Raw genomic sequence first — 23,186 nt, forward strand, 5'->3', positions numbered from 1 at the left:
GGACTCAGGGTGACCAGCCCCGCCGGGAACCCAACAGAGCCCAGGGACTCAGATCCCACCAGTCAGCCACTGGGATCAATCAGGCAGAGTCCAACAATCTTAAACCCCTGACCTGGGAGACCTGGGAGACCAAGGCACCGCACTCCACACTTGGGGCCGGACGCCCCCACCCCCTGAGCCCCAAGGCCCCCACCCAGACTCACTCAGGGGCAATGTAGCCACCAGGAAGCAACCCATGGCCACTGCCATGAGCCGCCAAGTGGCCCCACTCACAACCACCAGTAGTCCAAACCCCAAGGCAACCCAAGCACCTCCAGAGCAGGGCAGCAGCCCCCCAGCCCCAGACTCCCCCAGTGAACCCACCTCTATGGAATGTCTGGATACTCCAAACTCAGACCCTCCGCCCCATCACACACATCATCCCACAGGACAATATCAATGAACCCCATCATCGCTATGAGGTGGAACCGATCAAAGGAGCCCAGAGAGATTGATCTGAAGTGGAAGCAGAGGCTGTCTGAAGTGTAATACGATCCAACAAAAGATTTCTATACTGGTTAATGCAAAGAGTATCTCTATTTTTCCAATTCCTAGCAAATACCATTCATACGATTCAAGGCATTTGTTTAGAATTCTGTCAAGGTGTGAAAAAAAATTTTTGGGCCTTGAATTCAGTGCGTCCTAATCACAACTAAGCACCTCACCTGCTGGCAACATTCAGTTCCTGCTGATAGTTTAAAATGTGAACTCTGAATATTTTAGTGAATATTTACAGAATCAGAAAAATTCAACAAGCAAATTGATAATAAACAGCTTCAGTGTGAAATAGGGTCTGTGCTCAGGTGTTAAACGTACTTTATGCCTGAAATTAGCTAAAATACTGGTTAAAAATGACCAAATGTTTCAGATAATAGATGAGTTTTTCACGTCTTGGACTGTAAACCTTCTGGGACTTGATTCAGCGGCGTAGAAAACGTCCCACTGTAACAATAAAAATCCATCATTTACTTTCAAAAGCTCAAACGTAAAGCCAGAAGTAAACTTAAATCAGGTCTTGTGACATGATGGACGCCACTTCTACTGGAAAGGATGATGCATCAGAGGGGTAGCGAGACTCGGCGGGCTGACGCGACACAAAGAATAAGGACATTCCTCACAACAAGCTGCTGGGGGAGTAGACGGGGGAGGAGGAGCAGGAAGGGGCTGACGGGTGAGGGAGAAAAGATGATGAAGAGCAGCATCCTGTTCCGGACCATTTTCCTTCAGCAAACTATCAAATTATACCTCAGAGGAAACAGGAGGAGTGGGAGGAGCAGGTGAACAAGCGTCTGCGCCTCCTCCTCCTGCAACATGTGCCTACATGTTAGCATGAAAGTTTACTAGCATCAGATGTTTTCATACAAGCCCCGTGAGTCTGAGCAGAGCTGCTCTGAGAGCACATCTGGGAATCCTTATTTCCTGAGGATTCCTGTCGTTTGTCACAGTTAGCTTAGCAACTCATGCTAACCCTGACCGTCAGGTGTCGCTAGCCTGCAGGATCCAGGCGTTCCTGGTTGTGCACTTAGCTGGGAAGCAGCTGAAACAAGCAGGATGGGGAGTCCAGAAAATACTGATCCACCATCAGGCTGCTTCCTGAATGTCTCTAAGAGAAATGGTCTGATAGGCTACGGGCTAGTCTGAGACAGAGGGCGCACATCTGTCAATGTTGATGTGATCCATGTGAGTGTTACTCCATAAACATCAACATCAGGACACGGCAGCATCCGATCTGCACCAACAGGCGTCAGCAGCGCTGTCCAAGTTTTCCTGCTCGTTTAGGAACAACTTCATCAGGAGGCATGAGGAGGAAACATCTTTCTATACATTAAAGGAGCCGTTTTCTCCTAAAGTTGCTGCTGAAACTTTTCTTGGAAGTTTTGTTTCTGTTGATCGTCTCAGGACCGCTCCGCTGGTGTTTGGTGACCCATGTCGGGGTCCCAGACCCACTTCTGGGGAACCGAAGTTTGGATTTTTCTGATTATTGTTATTATGCGTTTAGATGGACGAGTAACATGCTGCAGCAACAACAAAAGCATCCTTTTCACCTCCCACCCTGTTCTAGGGGAAGTCTGGAGGAGGAAGGTGGGATTCGCTGCAGCAGTTTAGGGTCCAGATTAATGACTGAAGGCCCGTGTGCCTGGGAGTGCAGGTAGGAGGAGGTGAGAAGGCGATAGGGAGTGCAGGACTGTGTTTGCATTTCCAAAGCCTTCACCAGTGGAGTCGGCGGGGGCCCAGCAGCGACAGGCACGCTGCTACCCCCCACCCCCCCCCCCTGCTCAGGGCGCCGGCAGACGTAATTGCTGCTGTTATTGTCCCTCGGGGCTGAGTGAAGGCTTTTAACACGGTGGGGACAAGAATAGAGCCTCCTTCTAGCTCAGCACCAAACCTAGAAGTAACCTGCAAGCCTTTGTTCTGGGGAAGGAGATCCAAACTCCACATTGGAAGGCTATAGACAGGATTCAAACCTGCAACCCTCTCACGATGACAACCATGTGACCGTGAGATTTCTGTTTTAGGATCTAGGTCAGAAGACAAGAAGAGAAGCAACAATAACACGTCAGACACACACACACACACACACATACATGCACACACGCACGCACACACACGCATGCATATGCACAAACACACACACACACACACACACACGCACACACGCACACACACACACACACACACACACACACACACACACTAAATGTGTGACATTCCAACAGAGACAGGCTGTCATCTAACTGGACAGCTGGTGTCACCGGGGCGACGGCGCCCCACAGCCGGGGAAGGGAAACCCGGTCTTCCTAATTTACTTGAAGGAATAACTCAGTCCACCTTAAGATGGACTGCATGTTGTAGAAATGTAGCCTCACAGCAAGGTCGCAGGTTCGATTCCCAGCTAATTTGAGTCGTTAGCATGCTCTCCCTAACTTTCTGTTGAGCTTAGTTTAAACTCAAGCTGGATGAGCGTTGGGAGGGGGTGGGGGTTCGACTCCCAGGGCTGAAGATGCAGCACATCCTGTGTGGTCGAGGACAGAGAGGCGGCTTTGTTCGCTGCAGAGGGAGGCAGAAAGGTAAGCAGAGGAAGTGAAGTCACGGCGGAGCCCAGCCCCCACCTCTACCTGTCATCAACAGCTTATCTTCAGGCCGTCTGGGAGGAGGCAGGACCAGAGGTAATGATCCTGTACTCATAATTACACCACTGAGCTTTCATCTGAAGGAGCTTCCCGTGAGCTTCCTTCCAAAATGACGGGTCTGACGGAGAACATCTAGTTTTTACTCCAGACTGGTGCTTCATCATGAGAGGACTCCAACAGAAGATGAATACATAAACGAGCTTTTAACATAAATCCACCCAAACACTCGGTGTGTGAACTGAGGAGGCATTGGTGTGTTTCAGCAGCTGGGTGTTAGCTGATGGATACACAACCCTCCAACTTCACAGGCTCACATGTACAAGGTTATAATTCAGACTTGTTCCACAACAGGACAGGCTGACTGAAACAGGACCTGGAAGCTGTAAAATATGAAGATGTTTCAATAAAACGACCTGCCTCGTGTTAATTTGACTTTATTACTTCAGATTCATTCCTTTGAATCCTTGTAGAATCATGTAGGGCCACAAGAGTTTTAGGATAAACAAATGAATCATCACAGAGGAATACCCGGAAGATCATAATTCACTTATTTATTAGATTATTTTCCTGATGAGTCCAGATCTTCCACACACCAGGGACAGAAGTGACCTCCAGCAAGGATCTCCAATTACACACACACACACACACACACACACACACACACACACACACACACACACACACACACACACACACACACACACACACACACACACACACACACACACACACACACACACACACACACACACACACACACCCTATCTTCTTGTGTTGAACACACATGTTTGAACATGAAACCTACTCAATAAAATATTAAGATTTTATTTTGAAAGGGTGGCAGCACTTTCCTCTGATAGGAAATAGATTTTATCTCAAAAAGTCTAATCTGGCTTTTACATCAACAAAAGAATTCCTTTCTAAAGCTGCAGATCCTGAAGATGTTCCCTTGTTTTGGATTCAGGCCAGAAAACTGGAGTTGGAGCGTAAGCCCCACCCCCACCCCCACCTGAGACCTGCAGCGTGTTCCGACACGACCAGCAGAGCTCCGTGTGGTCTCCTGTCAGGAATCACTGGTAGTTCCAAGATCCTGAAAACTCAGACCGTGTGTTCGTGTGTGTGTGTGCGTACGTATGTGTGTGTGCAATGCATGTCTCTGTGTGTGTGTGCGTGCATGTCTGTGTGTGTGTGGGTGCATATGTATGTGTGTGTGTGCATGTCTCTGTGAGTGTGTGCATATGTGTGCATGTGTAAGCGTATGTATGTGTGTGTATGTGTATGCGTGCGTGTGTGTGTGTGCGTACGTGTATGTATGTGTGTGTATGTGTATGTGCGTGTGTGTGTACGTGTATGAATGTGTGTGTGTGTGTAGGTGTATGTGTGTAGTTTTGTGTGTGTTAGTGTGTGTGTGTGTGTGTGTATGTGCATGTGCGTGTATGTGTGTGTGTGTGTGTGTGCGCGTGTGCGTGCGTGCGTGCATGTGTGTGTGCATGCGTGTATGTGTGCATGTGTGTGTGCGCGTGTGTGTATGTGTGTATGTGTATGTGTGTGTGTGTGTGTGTGTATGTGTGTTTGTGTGTGTGTATGTGTGTGTATGTGTGTATGCGCGTGTGTGTATGTGTGTGTGCGCGTGCGTGTGTGTGTGTAATGCTCCTTGGGCTAAGGTCTGACTGCTGTTACTTTAATCACCAGAAGAAAATGATTCAGAGAAGGAGCTTTAGGGTGTGAATGAACCACAACCACTTAGATTGAGCTCAGGCAGTTTTATGTGAAGTGTAACAATCATAACAATGACAGCAACATAAACAAACTAAGTACACATAAATAAGCAGGTAACTAGTTCCAACAACAAAAATTCAACACAGGCAGAACCAAAGGTGTTAGTTCATTCAGTTCATGTTAGTCCAGCGACTTTTGATATGTCATTTCCTGATGGTATTTTTCAGTAATGTTCATAAAGGTTCAGTCCTACTGCATTGCAGCGGAGGTCGGGCGGCTAACCATCCCGTCCTCATCAGGCCTCTGACCAAGGGGGAAAACGAAACCAAAAAAAACCCTGATCGTCGAGTTGGTCGCTTAAAGGCACTACGGTGGTCGCTTGGCAGGATCGTCACGTCAGCAGACGATTATGGAGTATCCGTTCAGCCAAAAACACGCCAGTCACCGGAACAGCAGCAGCCAAGAAGCAACAGGGCAACAACTATGTAACTAAGAATCTTATAAAGGGTCATCCCCGCCAAAATAAGAGCTGACCGGAACTGGTGGTTTGGTTTAGTTACGTTACACCCTCCCCCCTCAAACCCATAGACGTCCTCGGGCATGGACCAGGCTGACAGCATACTGCAGGGGGTTCACAACCATCAGGCAAATCATTCACCTCCACCGCACCAACCTGAAGAGCAGCGGAGAAAACAGAACCCAGCCCAGAGAGTAGGGATTGGACGCTTTTCAACAAAAGCCATCCAGGCTCAGTGTACTGTAACCGGTCAGGGGGTCTCCGTGAGCGAACAGGGCGAAGCAAGGGTGGTCCATCCTCTGGACTCAGGGGATCCATGACTGGCAACAAAAGGGGTTCCGATTTAATTCCAGATGGCGCTGTAGCGTCAAGCACAGATAATGTACCCATATCCTCCCCAGGACCAGCAGAAGGAGCTGAAGAGAGAGTCAAATTCAGGTGCCTCACTCACAACTTGTTCCGTCCCACTAGGCTCAAGGACTCCAGAATCCTTGCCCTTGTCAGATGCAACAGACACGGAAGGGGTAACAGGTTGAGTGAAGAGGGGAACAGCCTGTGTGACACTTGGCAAGTCCACAACAACCTTGGACATAGCGGGATTGGTGGACAAAAGAACGGGTAGGGGTGAGATAGGCTCCTCGTTATAACTGTCCGAAGAAACAAAAGCCATAGAACACGGAGGCACGTTTCTCTTCGGCTTGGCAGGCAGTTCCTTTTCGGACACAGGTAAATAGTCACATGACAACAAGAGATCACGATGCAGGGTCCTTACGGGCTTACCATTTCCCTCGGGCCGTACTGTGTACACAGGAAGATTGCCGGCTTTCTTTACCACCACGTACACAGATGCCTCCCATTTATCTGCGAGCTTGTATTTTCCCCTTAGATGGATGTTCCTCACTAAGACTCTGTCTCCAATGTCCAACTCCGAGGCAGTCACTGTCCGATCAAAGCGGGTCTTGTTACGTTTCATCACCTTATTTGAATTCGAAACGGCCAGCCTGTAACTTTCCTCAAGGTGAGACCTCAACTTTTTCACATAGTCCGTGTGGGAGGTTGAGCCGTCTGAGGTGAGTGGAAGTCCAAAAGCCAAGTCCACTGGCAAGCGAGGTTGTCGGCCAAACATTAGTTCATAAGGTGAAAATCCAGTAACGTCGTTCCTGGTGCAGTTGTAGGCATGCACTAAAGGCTTTACATGATCCTTCCAGTAGGTTTTCTCTTATATGGATAAAGTACCTATCATGTCCAACAAAGTCCGGTTGAACCGTTCCACAGGATTCCCCCTTGGATGGCATGGGGTGGTTCTGATCTTGTGGATCCCAGCCATTTCACATGGTTCACGGATTGTCCGGGACTCAGTCTGGGCCTTGGTCACTGTGCAGTCTTTCTGGGATGCCATAGGGCACAATGAAACTTTCCCATAAACACATGGCAACAGTTTTGGCTTTTTGATTCGATGTTGGCATGGCAATGGCATATTTTGTGAAGTGGTCAGTAATGACAAGGATGCCTTTTACTCCCCAATCCGGTTCCACAGACAGGTAATCCATACAGACCAATTCCAGGGGGTGTGTCGTTCGCATGTGTGTGTGTGTGTGTGTGTGTGTGTATGTATATATGTATGTGTGTGTATGTGCATGTATGTATGTGTTTGTGTGCATGTGTGTGTGCGTGCGTGCTGTGCGAGTATGTGCATGTGTGTGTGTGTATGTGCATGTGTGTGCGCGTGTTTGTGTGTGTGTATGTGCACGTGTGTGTGTATGTGCACGTGTGTGTGTGTGTATGTGCACGTGTGTGTGCGGATGCGTGTGCGTGTGTGTGTGTGTTGGTATGCCTGAATGAGGACAAAGTCTAAAACTTCCCAGAACTTCAGCAGTGACACCGTGGAAGCTGCCACAGGCGGGTCTGGGAGGAGTTCTGGTTGGGGGGGGGGGGCAATAAGCTGGGTATTTGCCAAAGGTTGACCCACTTCAGCCCCGCGCTTCAGAGGCCCTCTGGATGTCTGCAGAGAGTCGGGCAGGAAGAAAAGGCTTAGTTCTGGTCCAGGGAGCATGACGAGCCCCGCTGAGGCGTGGGATAATTTCGGGAGAGAGGACCTCTGAGGGCCCGAAAAACTACAAAGACCACACAGATCCATGTTTTTATTCAAGCCTTAGCTGTCAGACACAACGTGATCTTCACCAACACCTCACAGGTGGGCCCATCCAGCTCATCGATGGAGTCGAGCACTACTGTTTGACTATAACCTCACAACCAAATGTGTTTTTCTAAAGGTTTCCAGTAAACTTTTATCTCAGATGTTCTCTTTTAATTCTTTTTCTCCTTCGCTGCAGTAACTAGACGTTCAAGGAGGCTGCTGTTCTTCATGTGGAGCGAAGCCTTTCACATCAAAGTTCCACCTTTATTATATTTTTCTTAGCCGTTCTCATGACGTCTGAATTTACAGCAGTTTTCCACAAAAATCAATTCCTGAATCATCTTAAAGGGATGAAGAAATTCAACGTCAAACTTCGGAATCTTGCTGGTCTTTGAATGCACCACAACCGTGCAGCAATCTGGAAAAACCTGACATTTATCTCAACCTGCGAATGCACCATGATGCAGGCTAACCGTTGCACTCATTCAAGAGCGGCAGTAGAGCGGGTTGTCCAGTAATCAGGTTGTCGGATCGATCCCTGTTCCCTGAAGAGAATGCTGCTGTGTCCTTGGGCAAGACACTCAACCCTTGTTGTCTGCATCAACATATAAAAATATGTACATAGCCACGCGATGCTCTGCCGTCAGACAAGTTGAGACAAAAATGAGAGGTTCCCACCCTGATGTTTGACTGAGTCACGCCCAGACAATTCAAAAAGAGGTGGAGGTGAGGATGGGGCCGTTACATTTGGAACAGGTAGCTACTAGCTAACTTAGCTAACCCAAGAAGGGCGCCAGGGACCGTGGGGTTGCCCACCCCCACAGCGACCGGCCTCCGAGCGAGGCTGTAGTCGTGCTGGTCGCCTGTGCAGGTCTAATATGGACTGAGACAAGCAGAGCCAGACCGCTGTACCGGCAGCTCTGGCCTTTCACATCGGCTCATCCTCCACTGGAGCTGCACTTGGTGGAAAAATCTCTGGAAGAATAGCTTGAGCTGATTGGTGGACACGCGAGGTAGTCCCGGCTGGCACTGGCTACCATATTTTGCCTTTAGCCGATCACAGCAACTCAAATGACGTGTACCACAAGCGCCTGGCAGATAACTCGCTCAAGCTTTTTTCATTCACTCACGCAGTAATGGGGCTCGTGATCACACGTGATTACGCGTAGCATTCTGGGATGTGTGCGGACATGTTGGAAGCTTGACGGGTGTAAACAAACGGTACTGTCACACAGAAGAAGCGGACTTGGGTGAAAAAGTGTCAAACAACATTATAAAATCCCAAAAAGGATGCAGAATATACCGGGATACGTTATATAAAGACGTCAGGGACCGGTATCATATTGTTGCCGCCACAGTTCTGCATAACGGACATTTTCGGCCATCTGTGGTGTGAGCGCATGTAAACCTTCGGATGAGGTGTTAACGTTTTCTTTGTTGATTTTTCTAGTAAAACAATCTAAATTGTCATCCAGCAGAAGTGTAGCAGGAGAAGTTGTGCTGTGTGTGTGTGTGTGTGTGTGTGTGTGTGTGTGTGTGTTTTCCGGGGACCGCGTTGTGGAAGTGGCATAGGCTCCCTATTACCGTGTCTTCAGGTGATTTCTGCCGGCTTTGTGAGAAGAATATGTACACAAAAGGCAGGTTTTCCCCAGTGACGGCCCCCCGGCCCTACCTTCTCTGGTGCCGCGCCAGACGCCCGGCAGCGAAGCAAACTTCCCCTCCGCTGACACTGATGAGAATCGGAGGAGGAAACACTGAAGGGTGTTTAAGTCACACAGTTATGTTACTGAACCTGCTAAAGCGACCCAGTTGAAACGGCGTCACACCGAGACGTTCCGTCATGGTTGGAGAATAGTTTCATAATGAAAGTTGAACCGACATCTGGCCGTCACATCATCTCATTTGTACGTTTAATAAATAACATTTAGGCTTCTTATTACTGTAGTAAATATATATTTATATAAATATATCATTAATGTCATAAAATATCATGAGTGGAATAAACATTTCCGTATGCCATCTGAATAATGTCCCTGCACAGGTGTTATATCGATATGCGTCTCCCCTCGAGATCTGTTTCAGCTGCGAGTTAGAACCGCCCACCCGCAGAAAAACCCTGAAACATACATAATTGTGCTGCACATAAGATTTTCTAAAGTTATATTTATGCTAAACATGGGTGCAAAAGAAACTGACCTAGAGGGGGGACACATATCAACGTACCACCAGGTGCCCAGCTTGCAAGGCGGGCAGGTACCTTACAGGTGAGCTATCTCTAACATGATCTCACCCAGTGGATGTACACTTAAACAGATCCACAACATGCTACATGTTAAACTACACGTAACTAGTTGTCATAATAACAATTATACATGTAGACGTGTACAAATATATCTGAATGGGTTTTTAGGGTATTTTCTGTTGCATGTTTTAGGAAATTTAAGACGTCCGACCGAGACCATGTAGGGCCGTCGACCCCGCGTTGCCATCGTGACCATTGTTTACTGTTAGTGTCAACCGGTGCAGCCATGTTTGTGTTGCCCAGCCGGGCGCTTGATGCTACAAGTCCCGCCCTACAGCACAGTACTGATGCACGATTGGTCCGCCCTATTTTAGGCAGGAGGTCAGACGGTTTGAACTGGAGCGGTACAAGATGGATTCTCCTGAGTTTGGAGTTTTCCAAACTCAGGAGAATCCATCTTGCAGAGCAAGGTTGGAGACTGCAGTAAAATAACCCTAAACACTCGGCCCACAGGGAGGCGTTGCTGCATCAGAAGATCCGTCTGATCCTCTGCTGCCTACTGCAAAACAAACAAGAACTTATCTTCCTCCAAAGTGCAGAAAGCTGCACGACACGAGCAGGAAGTCTTAAAAAGAATCTTTAAAGGAGCGGCGAGAGACGGCCGCTGTGCCTAGATGTTTAATAATTTAGATGTGGAAAAGCCACAGACGGATGGTCCTTCAGAGCTCCGTTTCTCCTGACGTCAGAACATCTCATTATGATGGTTCCACACCGGGAAGGACCAGCATCATGCCGTCTTTTCACTGATGTTGTTTTGGTGCTGAGGAGAGAACTGGTACGCCAACAGCTTCATTTCTGACTCGTTACAAACTGGTTTTACAGCTTTTTAACATTTACAAACTCTTTCTTCCTCGCTAAGTTTAGACTGTTCCAACATCCAAAAATTTAAATTTTATCTCATTTCGTTATCAGAAAGTTTCACCTGCATTTGTGAGAAATCACAAGAGAAAAGTGACACAAGAATATAATCATGCTAAAGTAACATAAAGTGGTGCTAATCAGAGAGACGGCTACAGGATCGGTCCAGGCTTCATTCATTCACACCGTGTGAATGTTTCCTCCATGCTGCTCATCACTTCATGGACCTGGGTCATATTAAAATAAACAGCAAGTTGAGGCTAAATGTTCCAGATTCTTATGTGTGAATCAGAGCAAGATGAACGCTTCACTGTTCAGACCAACGCTGAAGGTCCCAGGAGAAACATCTGGCTTGTCTGAACAAACAGGAGCAACAGTAAAAGTCAGGTAGATTTCTCAGCATGGACGTAATTTTTTGGGGGGGACGGGGGGACATGTCCCCCCCCCCACTTTTTCCAAAGACAGGTTTTGACCCCTGCACTTTTTACCATCCAAAAACAATATTACGCTATATTAAATTGACACTGGTTGAGCTCTAGGACCAAGCGGAAAACAACCGTTTGTGTTGAAGCCTGTTTCCCCATTAGAGCATACTGTTTCCTCAGCTATCACCGTTAGCACTGGCTCCCCCCAGGGCTGTGTACTGAGCCCCCTGCTCTTTACGCTGCACACCCACGACTGTGCACCCGTTCACAACAGCAACATCATTGTGAAATTTGCAGATGACACCACTGTGGTGGGGCTCATATCGGAGGGAGAAGAGTCTTCCTATAGGCACGAAGTGCAGCGGCTGACAGCGTGGTGCACAGAGAACAACCTGCTCCTGAACACAGCAAAGACTAAAGAAATTGTTGTGGATTTTAGGAAAAAGAAAACTGATATCAGTCCACTCTTCATCAATGGGGACTGTGTGGAGAGGGTGTCTGATTTCTGCTTCCTGGGTGTACGCATCACAGACGACCTGTCCTGGGGTGAGAACACAACAGCGATGGCAAAGAAGGCTCAGCAGAGACTTTATTTCCTGAGGTTCCTCAGGAAAAACACATCTCACAAAAACTGCTGGTGTCCTTCTATCACTGTTCCATAGAGAGCATCGTGTGCTACTGCTTCTGCGCGTGGTTCGCTAGCTGCACATCAGCACAGAGGAAATCACTTAAAGGATTGTGGAGACCGCCCAGCAGATCATCGGCTGACCTTTGTCTTCGCTGGATGAACTACACAACTTTCGCTGACTCAGGAGGGTGGAAAGCACCCCAAAAGATCCCTCACACCCTGCTCACGATCTGTTCCAATAACTGCCATCAGGCAAAAGATACAGGAGCACTAAAACGAGGACAAAAAGACCACACAGCAGCTTTTATCCTGTGGCTATCAGGGCACTGAATGGCAATTAAAGCAGCTCTACACTTGTTTTAGAACAACGGTGGACCTCCGTCTGCTGCAGCTTCAGATCGTTTTGAAGGAACAAACTGATAACCAGCTATCAGACACATCAGGGCAGTATCAGTCCACATGGTTGCCATCAGCGTTGCTGCATCCTTCCTGCTGCAGCCCATCATCTGGAAGTCCAGATTCCTCGCCAACCACATGAAATATGAAACAATACCCGACTTTACCCGTCCTGTAGCTCTGACCAGGTTTGATAGGGACCAGCTAACAGCAAGTTTTAGCTAGGCTAAGAGGATTACCACTATAGGGAGCCTAAGTCCCGCCCACCTACTTCCGGACCACTGGTCGCCTGGAAGAACGAACAAATGAACGCAAGTCAACGGGGCTAAAACGCCATTTTCTACCTCCGCTTGTTTTGTACTACGGATTTCATTTATGATGTCCGTGAACCTTAAAGAAGCATTTTGATACCAAGGACGCGCTTATTTTCTAACGGGGAAACGACATTTTAGGTTTTGTGTGAAAATAAGTCCAGGACTACAAATGCGCTTCACCAGAGTGACGTCATCGAACCAGACACGGAGAAAACGGAGGGAAAAGGGCTGGAAGTTCAGCAACCTTCCCACAGGAGGAGAGAACCACCACAAATCTGGTCATGTGATAAGTAGCAGCTACGCTAGGGGGGAGGAGTTTATGTGGTGATGTCACATATGTAACGTATGGACTCTTTTAGCCCCGTTCAGGAACTCATGAGCTGACCAGAAAAAGGAAGAGCCCTAGGCTCCCCGACTAAAATTAATAAAACATTTCAATGCAGCTGCTTTAAATGCTGTTTCACAAACATTTACGCCTCCATCAGTATTTACTTTATGGGTGTTACCGTGGCAACCTCCAGCTGCAAGTAGCTGCTGCTGCCGCGGTTAGCAGTAGCCATAATTCTTCATAGACAGGTGGGGAAGAGTCAGGTGATCTATGAAAGCAGGAAAAGGTGAATGGGCTTATCAAAATAAAGCAGGAAGTAACTTGTAAACTCAACAGTAAAGGCAAGTTAGAGGCCAAACAACTTTTTAGATATTCATGAGCAAAACCTTTTAAATGAAGACAAGGAGTGCTTTTATTTGACACACCGCTGTGAGAAAAGAGAGGCCTGAACAATCCCCACGTTAGTTTTGGGCTAACCCCAACCCTGACCCTTCGGCTCTGCTTGGCTGTCGCAAAAGACTGGATGAAACAGGTTTGTGTCATCAGGCCCCGAGTCTCCCCATCCAGGCAGCGATGACTCCAGATCCCTCCTCCCGAGGACCAAACGTTGGAAGAAACTGTCCGATAGTCCACCCTGCCAATGAATCTCAACCAAAGTTCTGATTTATGGAAGATGCGGCAGCCACCCGTCCGCATGTTGCTCTGTAGTTGATGGATGCTGTCTGCTCAGTCATTTACATACAGAAACACCCCCATTTACCATATTTGGTCACACCACATCCTCTAAAGCTCAGGAGGGACAGCTTCTCAACAGTGCCTGAATGGTAAGAGCTTTGCGGTACCCTGTACCCTGCTAACACTGCAGGGCAGAGGCAGCCTGGGAAGCCCAACTCCTCCACGGGGAGACTTTGATCACCTTCAGCTCACACGTGTGGTTCAGCACCTGCAGCAGATTTAACTCCTCACAGTAAAAAGATGCTGGCGACGCCGACGAGAAGCTGCATCTAGACCAAACATGCATCAAGCCTCTGTTACCAACTTCTTTGGAACATTTTTCTGAACAACTCTTGGAGAATGACGCGCTGCTCTCTACCAAATCATTCCCAACGCCAAAGGAGAGAACACTAGAGACGCCATGTTTTCTGTGGCCAGCCGCTAAACAAAGCAGACCGCATGAAGAAGGGTTAATAACCAGAGGCAGTGCTGGAGGACCACACAGCATCACTGCACACAGCAAAAACAATCTGAAATGTTTTTTGTGACACATCTGATCCGCCTCGACCAATCCTGGTCCTCAAGTCCTGCAGACGTCTGTTAGTCACCTGTTGCTTCTGATCAGGTGTGCCGGAGCAGAGAAACGTCTACAGATTGAGTCCTGTGGGCATTTTGAGACATTTAGGAAAGCTGTGAGGTATTTTCTTTAGTGATATTGAACCCTTCTGACCCTAAACCCTCCAGATGGAGCACCGGGATTGGTGCCTTCATCAGAAACCTGCTGGGAGAGCTGAGGCTCAGAACAGCTGCATCATCACCGTTAGCATCCACAAAGCCAGCATCCACTTTGCATTATAGATGAGGAACATCACTGATGATATCTCTGCACACAGACACTTAGCAGCTTCATCTGTCACTCACACCGACCTGGAGACGCCCCACCTCCATGAGACATGAGCTCAGACCCATCAGGCCTTACAAAACCACACAACTGCACATGGGCGTGGATGAAACACCTACCGCGTGCAGCGATCCCTCGTAGACACAAGCTCCTGCAATGACAAAGAAAACACCATGAGTCCAAATGGGTCCAGATTTCTTCAGAAGCAGATGAGTTTACCGGGTCCAGCGGTAGTCGATGAGAAAAGCAGGAAACGGTTCCGTCTGTTCTCCTGAAGCAGGGATATTCTAGCCTGGCAAGCCAGACTAAATAAATGTATTATTTAGTCTGGCCACGCTCCATTGACGGCTCTCGGTTGTGGGGCGGGTTCTACCGTTGTCTTTCAAATGATCTCTGCATTCCACTGGACAATGAATGTGGCATACTCTTGTTTCACTCTGTTGCATCATCCCACCCACCAGGCATATAGAGTGCCCTGATTGGCCCACAAAGTGGATAAAGCTCTGTGATTTGTTCACTAAGCAGATAGAGCACTATGATTGGCCCACCATTATGGACCAATCACAGCTCTTTGTGTGTTTGAAACCCCTCTAGAGAGCTGTGATTGGCTAGCCAGAGTCCTGGTAGGAGCTGTGGAGGTTCCAATGGAGCATGCCTAGACCAAACTTTGCAAAGCAAGAATTTGGTCTAGTTCACTAGGCTAGGGATATTCAGTTCCAGGCCTGGAGCCGGAGGCCAGCACGTTTTAGTTCGACCTGCTGCAACACACCTGGTTTCAATCAGGAGATTAACAGGCTTCTGCAGAGCCCGATGAGCTGCAGCACACGTGTGTTGGAGCAGAAGAACCTCTAAAACATGCTGGATGCTGACCTTCCAGGCCCAGAACTGAGTACCTCTGGTCTGAACCTTCCCCATTCAAAGATGGAAAACAAAAGTCAAGATGAGAGTTTGAGATTTAAGCTCAAATGTCTTCGTTCAGATTATTTTATTCTCCATTTCCCTTCACTCCAAAACAGACTTTCTGACCTCATGACCTTTCTCAACGACTTGACTCCATTCAGTCTCCAGAGACTAAAGACAGATGATCCATCGTTCAGAAGTGAAACAGCAGTAGTTGCAGTAGTAAAACACAGACATGGTCACACCGGACTAGACTGGTTTGTGTTTTAGGGCGACGCGAACACAGAAATGCATCTAGATCGTTTTAAAAGTTGGACTAAACTCAGAAAAACTCTGATCTGGTTCTGAACCACTTCTAGTATTGTACCTGTTGCCGAGAGCTGAGAACAACCTCAGGGTGGAGAAGTAGTCCTGAGCAGATCGATGTGCTAACAGCTAGAGGGGCTGAAACAAAAGCAGCCATCTTTAACACATGTCTGCACTAGAAGATCCATTTAGGCTTTAGTTCATAAGCTTATGGAAATATCACTTTGATTTTATTTACATCTTTAGGCGGGGGGGGGGGGGGGGGGGGGGGCAGCAGAAACAGCCTGCTCTTTGCTTCTTCACGACCGTACACTCGCATATATTTGTCCTCGTTTAGTAAAACAGTTTTATTACCATCGCTGGAATATTCATCATTTCTGTGACCCATTTACTACCTCGTCTGCCACTGTTAGCCTGTGGTGCTGGTGGTGATAGTGATGCCGTTAATGGTGGTGCCAGACTGCCTGGCCAGCCTCGTCCTCTGTCTACACGACGACTAGTCAGGTCACTCAGCCAGAAAAGCACATGAGGGGTGGGACTAGCCAGCTCAAAAATAATAATGATCAGAAAAAGACCATGGTTCTCGACCGGAAAAGGGTGGCTTGCCACCTCCGGGTCGGGGGAGAGGTCCTACCTCAAGTGGAGGAGTTTAAGTATCTCGGGGTGTTGTTCACGAGTGAGGGTAGGAGGGATCGGGAGATCGACAGGCGGATTGGTTCGGCGTCTGCAGTGATGCGGACGCTGAGCCGATCTGTCGTGGGGAAGAGGGAGCTGAGCCAGAAAGCCAGGCTCTCGATTTACCGGTCGATCTACATCCCAATCCTCACCTATGGTCATGAGCTTTGGGTAATGACCGAAAGAACGAGATCGCGGATACAAGCGGCCGAAATGAGTTTCCTCCGTAGGGTGGCCGGGCTCAGCCTTAGAGATAGGGTGAGGAGCTCGGACATTCGGGAGGGACTCGGAGTAGAACCGCTGCTCCTCCGGATCGAAAGGAGCCAGTTGAGGTGGTTTGGGCATCTGGTCAGGATGCCTCCTGGACGCCTCCCCGGGGAGGTGTTTCGGGCATGTCCTGCCGGCAGAAGGCCCCCGGGTCGACCCAGGACACGTTGGAGAGGTTACATCTCCAATCTGGTCCGGGAACGCCTTGGGGTCCTGCCGGAGGAGCTGGTGGACAAGGCCGGGGAGAGGACGGCCTGGAGCTCCCTAGTTGGGATGCTGCCCCCGCGACCCGGACCCGGATAAGCGGAGGAAGACGAGACGAGACGAGACGAGAAAAAGGCGGCAACGCCGACTGTCCCTCGCAACTCTAGTTTTGTTTTAGGTGTAACGAAACATGGCGTCTGGTGACAGTGCAGACATCTTTCTTTAGAAGAAATGCTTTTAGCTTCTTCTTGTTGTGGTTTTAAAGACGTGTCCAAGTCATTTAGACTAGAGCAGGGGTGGGGAACGTCCGGCCTCAGGGCCGGATACGGCCCCGCGAGACCGTTTCAACCGGACCGCCAGACCAAAAACCTTTAGAATTTATCAATGAACATTTGTTTTAGAAAGTTGGGGAAAAAAACATTTTATCGCTGAAAAATAAATGTCTGAGTTAGGCTCAGCGTCAGTGAATACACCATGAGATGAACATCATTATGTGACTGAGACAGACGACTAAGCGTTAATCATGGATGCTGTCAAGAAGAGGAAGGCGGATGCAGAATGCCAAGTATTCCAGGAAAAACGGACAAATGATTTTTTATTCGTTGAAGTGAGAGGCAAGCCAGCGTGCTTAGTTTGTGGCGATGTGCTGGCAGTAATGAAAAGGGCGAATCTCGAGCACCATTACACTTCAAAACATGGTAAACTCGCTGAGTTAAAAGGACAAATGCGCTTGGATAAAATAAGGGCTCTTCGTCGGAGTTTGATTGCTCAACAAGCAGCTTTCACACGTCCGCAGACTGACAGAGAGAAGATCACGCGTGCAAGTTTCCAGGTGAGTGCATTAACAGCAAAGAAGCTGAAACCACACGCTGAAGGAGAGTTTGTAAAGGAGTGCCTCGTAGCTGCCGCAGAGCTGCTCGTCCCCGACAAGGTGCGATTATTTCAAAGCATCAGTTTGCCTCGAAGAACCGTGTCTGATTGGATGGCTGATATGGCACAAGATATTAAAAATACACGGAAGAAACTGCAAGAAACTGAGTATTTTTCTTTGGCCTGTGATGAGACGAAGGACATCACCAACACAGCACAGCTAGCAATTTTTGTGCGTGGAATTACGGTCGATTCTGAAACAGAGGAGGAGTTGCTGCCTTTGCAAGCCATGCACGCCACTACTAAAGGTGAAGATTTGTTTCAACAAGTTGTTGTGGCAATGAACTATTTTGAACTGCCATTCAAAAAGCTGAGCGGGATCTCCACTGATGGAGCGCCTGCAATGGTTGGTCAGAAAGGACTGACTGCAATGGTAAAAAAAAAAAAAAAGAAATGAGCCGTTTGGGTCTGGATGCAGGTGATTTCAATGGTTGCCGAGAGAGTCGTTGCGCACATTCCCTGAAGCTAAACAACGTAATGAAACCCGTTGTGTCAGCCATAAACTTCATCAAAAGCAGAGGGCTGAACAACCGCCAGTTCAAAGAGCTCCTCAGCATGGACGTAATTTTTGGGGGGGACAGGGGGGACATGCCCCCCCCCACGTTTTCCAGAGTCAAGGTTTGACCCCTGCACTTTTTATCATCCGAAAACAATATTACGCTATATTAAATTGACACTGGTTGAGCTCTAGGACCAAGCGGAAAACAACCGTTTGTGTTGAAGCCTGTTTCTCATTAGAGCAGGGGTGTCAAACTCATTTTAGCTCAGGGGCCACATTGAGGGAAATCTAGTCCCAAGTGGGCCGGACCGGTAAATTAAAATCAACTTCAGATTGTTTTCTTTGTTTTAATACAATCAATATAAAACAAGGCTGGAGCCTGAGGACAGTGCATCCAAAATAGTACAAGTACGACACCTGAAGTGTACTTGAAAATTTGAAATAAATAAAAAAATCAATAAATTAAAAAAAACATTCCTTAGTGATTCAAAGAGCTTACAGATCACATGGCTAGATCAGTTTCATGCATCACTTAAAGTATATTTGACTCATTTTACTTTACATCTTTTAGCTTTCACCAGCACATCAATATCAAGTCACATCCTGAGTGGCGGCCAACTTCAGGATGTGATTCAAGTTCTTGTGTGAGCCTTGAGAGCAGCTTTGTTTTATTTATACTCATTACTTGCTCACAAAGATACGTTTATTTTCACTCTACATTGTAAAGTATGAAAATAAAGTTTACACAACCATCTCACGGGCCGGATTTAACCCACTTGCGGGCCGGATCTGGCCCGCGGGCCGCATATTGACACCCCAGCATTAGAGCATACTGTAAAGATCCCCCCCCCCCCCCCCCCCCCAAGTGAAAATTACGTCCATGCTCCTCAGCAAAATTGAGTCAGAGTACGGAGATCTCGTTTATCACTGTGAAGTGCGCTGGCTGAGCTGTGCAGATATGCTTGTACGGTCTTATACACTGCGGGAAGAAGTCAGACATTTCATGGAGATGAAGGGGAAACCTGTCTCGGAGTTCAGTGATGACAAGTTCCTCAGTGACCTGGCCTTCACGGTGGACATCACCAAGCACCTGTCAGAGCTAAATATCAAGCTGCAAGGTCCCAACCAGCTCATCAGCTCCCTGCTTTCAAATGTCACTTCATTTGAAATGAAGTTAAAGCTCTGGCAAGGACCACTGGAAAAGGGAAACGGTGCACTGTCCAACCCTGCAAGAGCAAAAACCTGACGTTACAGCTGAATATGCTGTGGAGTGTGCAAAACTCATCCAGGCATCTGACAACAGGTTTCCAGATGTGAAAAGTATTCAGAAGGAACTGGACATCTTTGCTACACCGTTTAATGTGCAACCATCTGTGCCAGACAACCTTCTAATGGAAATAATTGAACAGCAAAATAACACAGAGCTCAAAGAAAAGTACAACAACCTCTCTCTGCTGGACTTTTACAAACTGCACATCTGTGCAGATTTAGGATTTTCCCAACCTGAGGAGACACGCCCTGAAGTTTGCATCTCTGTTTGGGACAACATACAAACGTGAACAGCTCTTCTCAAAACTGACACTTGCAATGAGTCGCTTCCGATCAAGACTGACTGACCCAAACTTGGAAAACCAGGTTTGAATAGCATCTTCAACCCTACCAGCTGACATCAAATGCCTCTCCAAAGAAAAACAGTTCCAGCCATCTCATTAGGAGAGTCTGATGTGCAAAAAATCAGCAATTCCCAGGCTTAGAACACAGTAGTTATAGACTTTATATTGTTCTTTATATTGCATCACTTGATATGTGTTTATTATAGCATCAGAGAACCATTAAAAAACTTTAATGGCCCTTTATAAGACAAAGGTTCCCCACCCCTGGACTAGAGGAAAGAGCTGCAGCCAAGTCCACTTCAGGTACAGTCAGGGGTGGACTGGCCTATCTGGCATTCTGGCACTGTCCCGGTGGGCCGCCTAGCCAAGTGGGCTGCTTGCCTAGCTTGGGCCGACACTACTCCACAGTTGGTGATCTGCAGAACATTAGCTACATGGTAACCCGAAGCTAACTGAGTTTTTTCAGGCGTTTTTAGAAAGAAAAATGTGGTAGAGCGACGACGTAGGAGTTGTTTTACCACGTTAGCATGTAGCTAATGTCCTGCTGATCTCTGCCCGTGGAGAATGAGTTGATTTGGAAGGCCAGGGCTCCCGGTCTCAGCGGTCTGGCCCTGCTTGTTATTTAACAGTCCCAGTCCATATTAGATCTCACATTCGATCTAGAGACCAGTCCGCGGGCGGCAACACCCCCCAGCCCCACCGCTCTCCCAGTTGGGGGGGCCGACTGAGGGCCGACGATTCGTAAAAATGCCAGGGCCGAATTTTGGTCCCAGTCCACCCCTGGGTACAGTTGTCTTGTTTATGGGAAACTCAGCGTGCGTGCGTGCGTGCGTGCGTGCGCGCGTGTGTGTGTGTGTGTGTGTGTGTGTGTGTGTGTGTGTACTTTGAGAGTTCCCAGCCCCATGCCGGTCAGGTGTATGGCTGAGACACACTTATGCATCAGAGTTTAAACTTAATCCGTTTGTACTTTTTTATCCTTTGTGGGATTCAAACGCAAACTTCAGCCACTTTAAGGTTAGCATTTGGAATAAAAAGGAAGAATCCCTCCGGGAATACTCGCGGGAATAATCAGAATGTTGGAACTTTGGTTACTGAGAAGAATCTCAGAGACCACAAAGCAGAAGAGCTCAAATCTCATCGCTGTTTTAAACTTTGGTCTTTCGGCGTGGATCTCGTTTCTAAGCGTTTGTTCTGGTTTCAGAGGAGAGGTTTAGGATGCTGAAGCCTGGTTCTTCTCCTGCATGAAACCGGGCTCCAAAATGAGAGGGATGGTTCAGGAACAGCTGCTCTGACCCTACTGAGGTTCCCCAACCCTGGTCCTCAGGGCACTCTGACCTGCTTCAGCACACCTGATTGACATCGGCTCCTCAGGAGGACATCAAGGTCTGCGGAAGTCTTTAATCACTCGTTCATTTGAGTCAGGTGTGTGTCAGCAGCACACTGGTGTTGGGAAACAGGGACAACATGCTGGACAGTGTTTGATGTTGATAGAGGTAAAAAAGCACATCAGCTCGGACAAGCAGCCTCCAGAGGCTCTGCTGGTCTGGTGCAGGAAGTTCTGCAGATGCTAAAGATAAAGTTGTTCTAACCCAACTCCCCCATGCTCCCCGCTGAGCCTGGACCCACAGCAGCTGTTAGAGACCGTAAATAACCCACCGTGCGTCCCAGGGGCGGCCGACAGGATCCCGGCCAGAGCGCCGACAAAAACCCACCACCTCATGGTCGGCTCCAGGTCCAGATCCCGGAGCGGTTTGCGTTCCTACTTCAGGAGAAGGAGACCTTCTCCAGCACCACGGAAACAAACATTAGATCCAGGTTCAGTTCAGGAAGGAGCGCTGCGGGTCCTGGCGTAGCGCTCCGCGGCGGGAATGCAGCGATCCCGAAACCTGCTCCAGTATTCCCACCTCTCTCTCTCTCTCTCTCTCTCTCTCTCTCTCTCTCTCTCTCTCTCTCTCTCTCTCTCTCTCTCTCGACTCAGATCCAGGTGGTCTCTCTCTCCAGACTCAGATCCAGGTGGTCCCCCCCACCATAGATCCAGGTGGTCTCTCTCTCCAGACTCAGATCCAGGTGGTCCCCCCCACCACCTCGTTCAGAACCGGTGGGACTTTATGCGCGAGGCTGGCTCTACTCCCTCCTTCTCTTCCGGAGGACGTCCCACCTCTACATCCCCCCTCCCACTCATAATCTGACATGATGGGGCTCCGCTCCTCCCGGATTACAGGGAATTATCTGGTGTGAGATCATCTGAGGGAAAACATCGTTTAATCTAATTTACCGCTGGAAATGTTCAGCGCGCGCACACACACACACACACACCTGGTTCTTTAAGAGTTGCAGTGATACAAAAGAAGGCTCTGGGTCCTGCAGAGGGACGGGAAGTATCCCTGAGAAGAGGAAAAGTGCAGATGAAACATCAAATGTTTCTGCAGAATGAATAAAGCTGAAATAAACATGGTAGATTTTTCTGACTGCTCACATTTAGGAGGTAGAACTTCAGCCATCACCTCCTCCTGGTGCTGCAGGTGTGGGACATGACTGCTCCTGATTGGCAGCTCCTGGAAGGGTCTGCATGGCCGCTTTTAACTGTGACCACAGGTCTTATGGATCCGTTTACGTTTAAGGTTTTAGCATTATCACCATTAAAACACACAAGCGCTGTTTCAGCACCATGGCTGTCAGCTTATCCTCATTCAAGGTGGTTTTTCTCCAAATTAATTTTTCAACTCATTTGTGGCAAAAGAACAACTCAAGGATTTATTGAGGCCGCATTTATTACACATTCTGTATTCTTCTGAAAAACTGGGAGGTCTTCTAATACCAGAACCAGAACCAGAAGGCTTCATTGCCTTCTGTGTGAGAATCACAACATTAGGAAGCTGCTGCGGGTTTTGGTGCAGGAAAAATAAATGATGAGAAAAGTTAGAATTTAGAAATAAACACAATGAAATGATAATATAGAGAGACGATAATTAGAGAAGCAGCTACTTCATACAAGTCAGTGTAGCTCAGAGCGGGTCAGTTCAGGTGCAAACACAACACTGGGTCATGCGACTGGAACTAAGCAGCTGGAGTGGGCGGGTCTACGATTGTTGTTCATGAGACCGACCGCAGAGGGGAATAAACTCTTCTTGTGGTGAGAGGTTCTGGTCCGAATGGATCGGAGCCTCCTGCCAGATGGGAGCGAGTCAAAGAGACGTGTCCAGGGTGGGTGGTGTGTAAATATACAGCTTGTTTTGTATTTGGACACAAATGTTAACATCTGATTAGAAAATAAAGTCCAAATTGATTCAGCAGATTTATTCTAATTAAATTTACATTAGAAAAAGTTTAATTGTCTTTTACTGGTGACCATGTGAGGGGGAGGAGCCTAACTGGTGACCAGC

At 48.0% G+C, this 23,186-nt stretch overlaps 1 protein-coding gene across 2 annotated transcripts in view; it reads right to left on the bottom strand.

Moving 5' to 3' along the window:
- fras1 (Fraser extracellular matrix complex subunit 1) overlaps positions 1 to 22,458 on the bottom strand; it is a 232,789-nt gene extending 210,331 nt beyond the window's left edge. Inside the window, exons 1-3 of one of the 2 annotated variants that reach the window (XM_070555614.1) lie at positions 22,280 to 22,458; positions 22,120 to 22,187; positions 14,529 to 14,560 (exon numbers count right to left, since the gene is read on the bottom strand). In XM_070555614.1, coding sequence (XP_070411715.1) covers positions 14,529 to 14,560; positions 22,120 to 22,187; positions 22,280 to 22,281 — 102 coding nt within the window. In that variant the 5' untranslated portion in view covers positions 22,282 to 22,458. Of the gene's footprint in view, positions 1 to 14,528; positions 14,561 to 21,459; positions 21,742 to 22,119; positions 22,188 to 22,279 lie in introns of those variants that run through there. The other variant, XM_015960219.3, reaches the window with a different exon arrangement.
- Between the last annotated feature and the right edge of the window lie 728 nt (positions 22,459 to 23,186).

This window comes from Nothobranchius furzeri, chromosome 10 (assembly GCF_043380555.1).
Source record: "Nothobranchius furzeri strain GRZ-AD chromosome 10, NfurGRZ-RIMD1, whole genome shotgun sequence".
Classification (NCBI taxonomy): Eukaryota; Metazoa; Chordata; class Actinopteri; order Cyprinodontiformes; family Nothobranchiidae; genus Nothobranchius; species Nothobranchius furzeri.